Source organism: Daktulosphaira vitifoliae, unplaced genomic scaffold, assembly GCF_025091365.1.
Source record: "Daktulosphaira vitifoliae isolate Bord-2020 unplaced genomic scaffold, ASM2509136v1 Scaffold_3, whole genome shotgun sequence".
NCBI lineage: Eukaryota > Metazoa > Arthropoda > Insecta > Hemiptera > Phylloxeridae > Daktulosphaira > Daktulosphaira vitifoliae.
The window spans coordinates 5,392,613-5,397,488 of NW_026099574.1; the positions used below are offsets into that span (position 1 = coordinate 5,392,613).

The window sequence follows — 4,876 nt, forward strand, 5'->3', positions numbered from 1 at the left end:
AAAAGTGTCAGTATTTCCGGAATACTTTCAAAAATTAAATTGAAAATATCGTAGTAACAATACGCATGTTTAAAGTTTTGACCCCCCTTGTTAAAGGGGTATGATCCGATTTACAAAAAAAGCGTGCCAGATGAAAGGAGTATATCAATATTTATTATAAAAAAATAATAATATTGATCCATACATTTTTCCAAAAGTTATATAAAATATAAATTAAATAATATAACATATAAAATCGAGATTTTTTTCACGGATATCATACGTTTTTCTTTAACTTTAATGTCCGTTTTCACCACGAAGACAAGTCCAGAGGTCNAAAAAAAAAAAAAAAAAACACATCATAGTAAAATTAATACCTTCTCAGCTTCGCATCGAAGCTAAAATATAAATATCAATCATTATAGTAGTATAAGGTTTTATAAAAATACCTTAGATTTATGACACAACAATTATAAATAGAATAAAAAATAAATTTAAAAAAAAAACGAATAATAGGAATTTAACACAGATATTCAATCATATATTTCAGAGATAATTAAAATTTTTCACATATTATTAAAAATTAAAAAACCCAGCACAGGGGGTTTGCGGCAGAGTGATGACGTGGCAAGGTTGGTTCGAGTATAATGATAACTGACTGTGATAAAAATCACTATCAAAAAAAACGCTTCGAAGCAAATCTTTAGATACTGTTTAATTTTAATAATTGGTGGATTATTCCAAAAGCTACATGATCTGCTATTTTCTTATTAATATCCTGAATGAAAAAAGGATTATTAAAAAATATTATTTCTCAAAAAAAAATTGTGTTGATCCATACACTTTTCAATAAGTTATAGCACTATAAAATTAAAAATGTAAAAAATAAAATCAAGAATTTTCACACGAAAATAGCATTCGGTAGCCATTTTCACCACGAAGACAAAATAAAGTCTGAAATTTTGTTTTTTTTCATGATAATGTATATTACATTATCTTTAATTTAAGATATATATAAAAGTGTCAGTATTTCCGGAACACTTTCAAAAGTTAAGTTGAAAAAGTTGTCATTTTGAATCCCCCCTGTGGTCTAGTAAAGGGTTAAATTTATAAAAAAAATTTACCAAATGATAGGCAATGACATTAATCATCTATAAAAAAAAATTATATTGATTGTTCATTTTTAAAAAAGTTATGGCAGTTTTAAGTAAAGAACATTTTCCTTTTATTAATCATATATTCAATTAACATTAATTTGTAGTAATTTTAAAAAGTAAATATTCTAATACAATACAAGGCAAGTGTTTGAAGTTTTATTAATAAAATATTCGCAAAATACATTTAAAAAAAAAAAATCACGGCAAAGTAAAACCAATAACTTTTCAACTACCATCCAAGATAAAAAACAAATCAAATTTAATACATTATTAAATATTTATGGTTATAGTGACGCATGCTAGTTTTTATTTAAATAGTTAATAAATTAAACATGATATAATTATAACATGACATTTTATTATAAAATAAACTGATAAGTCTATGCATAAATTTATTGGAACTTTTTAAACGAAATTATACAACTTACAAAGAATTTTAACATGGTAAGTCACACAATTTAGTAGGTAATAAATAATTATATTATATATTTTTCTAAGATTGATTGAAAATAAAAATTTATTACCATATTGACTTCTGTAACAATATTTCAGAAGTTATAAATAATTTTATATTTAGACATGAAGAGAATTATAATTGAAAAATACCTCACAGTAAAAGCTAACACAACCGATAAATAATTTTTTATAATATATACACTTATTTGTAAACAAAAATTGAGATATTAATAATAATTTTAGATTGTGATTTTAATAAAAATAATAATTAAAAGTGTTTTTTAACAAATCCTCCAAAAATAAAATATCCTCAGAAAAATTTATGACATAATAACGTAGTATATTACATAAATTTCATTTTAATAAGTTTTCTTAGTATCGTAAGATTATTGGATTATTTTTAAAATTAAAATGAAAAAGTTAATTATTTTAAAAATATTTAAGAAAATGATAGAAGCTACATCTTCTATTATAATATTTTTGTTAAATTAGGAAAACCAATTTTTTTAATTTCATTCGGTATGAAAACTGAAGGAAATATCTTGAAACTTTAAAGGTAATTTCTTCATATATATATCTTTTCATGATTTCTGTGTATACATATGATGATAATGTGTATACATTTCAAACTTGGCATTAATACCATTATAAGAAATTAGATAAGGCAATTATTACTTATCACTCTCATTCAAAAGTATATTGAAAAGATAGCGTTTTCTTCTGTCCTTTTCTCAATACGTATTTCAATGTTTAATACCGTAAAATAATACATGAAAATTCAAATTTTCATAAACTTCAAGACGCTACAGAATATTTACTACTCAATATTAATAAGATATTTTTTTACTAAAATTTTTCTTAAATTCTACTCTACAAAATAACTATCTTAGATTTTTTTTTACATTTTATTTAAAATTTAAAAATAATTAATATTTTTAATAAAATGTAAAAAAATTAATTATAGAGATATAGCTATAGACCTAACGTATAACTATTATTAAAAAAAAAAATTAACTAAAAATATTAACCGGATCAAAAGTTATTTAAGTTGTCAGTGAGTGGTGGACCATCCTGTATATATATAATTCTAATATCTTATTGGATATTATTTTTCAGAAAATTTTCTTTGCAAATATCATATTATTGGTTGTTTTACAACAAACCCGTTCTTTTTTGCTCAAGAACAGAACCGAATCTACAGTCTCTGATTTACCCGAGAACACAGCAGAATCTACAGTCTCTGATTTACCCGAGAACACAGCAGAATCTGCAGTCTCTGATTTACCCGAGAACACAGCAGAATCTGCAGTCTCTGATTTACCCGAGAACACAGCAGAATCTACAATGTCTGATGGACCAAAAAGTAAAATACTTAAAACTTTTTTAAATCTGTATCTCAAACTTCATTAGGCACAACCATTATTTGTTCCGGTTATTACTGGACCATTAGCTCTAATCGATGATTTCCCCAGTAGATACTGCGCTAAACATTTGCGATTGATTATCACCTGTAAAGTAAAAAAATAATTCAGTCATGTAAGTTTAAAAATTTAAAACTGTATACGATATATTGGTTCTCAAATTATCATATCCCATAGTTTTTAATTAGCTTAAAAAAATAACAACAATTTTGGCTACGAAATTTTATTATTCAGAATTTCTTTATTGATTTACGGGCATTATAAATAGGCGCATAACACCACGGAGTCCATTTTCAGGGCGACGGGCGCACATTTTTTATGATGTGCTATCTTTAACTTGTTATAACTCATCAAATACTATATATATCTTATTTTACCTAAGGAGCTTTTTTAAAGAAAAATTATAACCTATTTTTTATTATAATTTTCACTGAGCCAATATAATTTTAATTTGTAAAAAATAGTTAATTCTAGTACTTATTGTTCCAGTGTATGACTCTTTGATGACATTCTAGAATTTACAATCTAAAATAATTGAAATGTATTTTCACAACATAAAATTCAATTATAGTTAAAATATCTACATTGTAGTAATAAAATTATTGACTACCATAGAATTATAAAATATTTCATAATTTAGTTAAATTCAACGATTAAAAATAAAAAAATGATAAATAGCCCAAAAAAAATTAAATATCGTATGTTCTCATATTAATATTATAACTAATATCTATGCGTCCTCAACCCATAACACCTAACATTTTGCTTAAGTTCATCTTAAAAAACCCAGCACAGTGGGATCGCGACACAGTAAGGACGTAGCATAGTTGGGTCCAGTATAAATAATATCTGAGAGTGTTTATAAGCACTATCATAAAAAATGTTTCAATGCAAATCTGTAGATAGTATTTAATTTTAAAAAAGTGATGGATTATTCCAAAAGCTACATGATATGCTAGTTCCTTATTAATATCCTGATTAAGATAAATTATGTCAAATGAAAAAGAGATGTAAATATTATTTCTCATAAAAAAATTGTGTTGATCCAAACACTTTTCAATAAGTTATAGTATTATAAAGTTAAAAATATAAAATATTGAGAATTTTCACACAAAAATAGCATTCGGTAGCTATTTTCACCGCGAAGACAAAATAAAGTCCGAAATTTAAAAAAATTAATGGATTATTCCAAAAACTAAATGTTCTCATATTTCCTTATTTATATCCTGATCACAAGTTTTATGATTTATAAGTGTAATATCTGAATAATATATAAATATAAAAAGGGAAATGATATTATTTTTAAAAAAAAGTATGTCGAAAAAGTATATTTTAAATTAAAGATTTAATTTAAAATTGTGCTATTAATTTTTTAGGTATTCCTGAAAAGTCCATTTCTAAATGTTATGAATGTGGCTTTTTTAATGGATGTTACAAATTTTCTCCAGATAGTACAGACTTTTATTGTGAGAAATGTTATGATAAATTGAAATTTATTTATTATAGACATCATCCAAAATCTTGGATGCCTATCGGTAGCAATAAAGCTAATATACCATATTAATGTTTTTCTCAAATACAACTTACTAAATAAATAAAAATATAATTATCTTCGTTTAAAATGTACTAAATTATTTGATTATTAATTAAAATTACAATATATTATTATTAAATAAGATGAAAACAACAATTACTTGAACAAGGGATGCATTTTGATGAACAAGGGAACAATTACGTCTATCCAAATTGTTTGCTAATTATAATAATGCTTCTAATTTTTTCAGGGATTCATAATACCCTCCTGCTTAAATGGAAGGAGGTTTGGAACACAATTTACATACATTAATTATCGAATTGCAATTA

At 24.1% G+C, this 4,876-nt stretch overlaps 1 protein-coding gene across 4 annotated transcripts; it reads left to right on the forward strand.

Moving 5' to 3' along the window:
* Positions 1 to 1,466: 1,466 nt before the first annotated feature.
* LOC126901648 (serine-rich 25 kDa antigen protein-like) lies at positions 1,467 to 4,622 on the forward strand. 4 transcript variants are annotated; one of them, XM_050678284.1, is made up of 4 exons: positions 1,467 to 1,580; positions 2,709 to 2,760; positions 2,863 to 2,955; positions 4,390 to 4,622. In XM_050678284.1, exons 1-4 carry the CDS (start codon positions 1,578 to 1,580, stop codon positions 4,575 to 4,577), a joined length of 336 nt encoding a protein of 111 aa, XP_050534241.1. In that variant the 5' UTR covers positions 1,467 to 1,577; the 3' UTR covers positions 4,578 to 4,622. The 4 variants fall into 4 exon arrangements, with proteins under 4 accessions (XP_050534241.1, XP_050534239.1, XP_050534238.1 ...); XM_050678282.1 differs by having other exon boundaries at positions 1,469 to 1,580; positions 2,791 to 2,955; XM_050678283.1 differs by having other exon boundaries at positions 1,480 to 1,580; positions 2,827 to 2,955.
* The last annotated feature ends 254 nt before the right edge of the window (positions 4,623 to 4,876 follow it).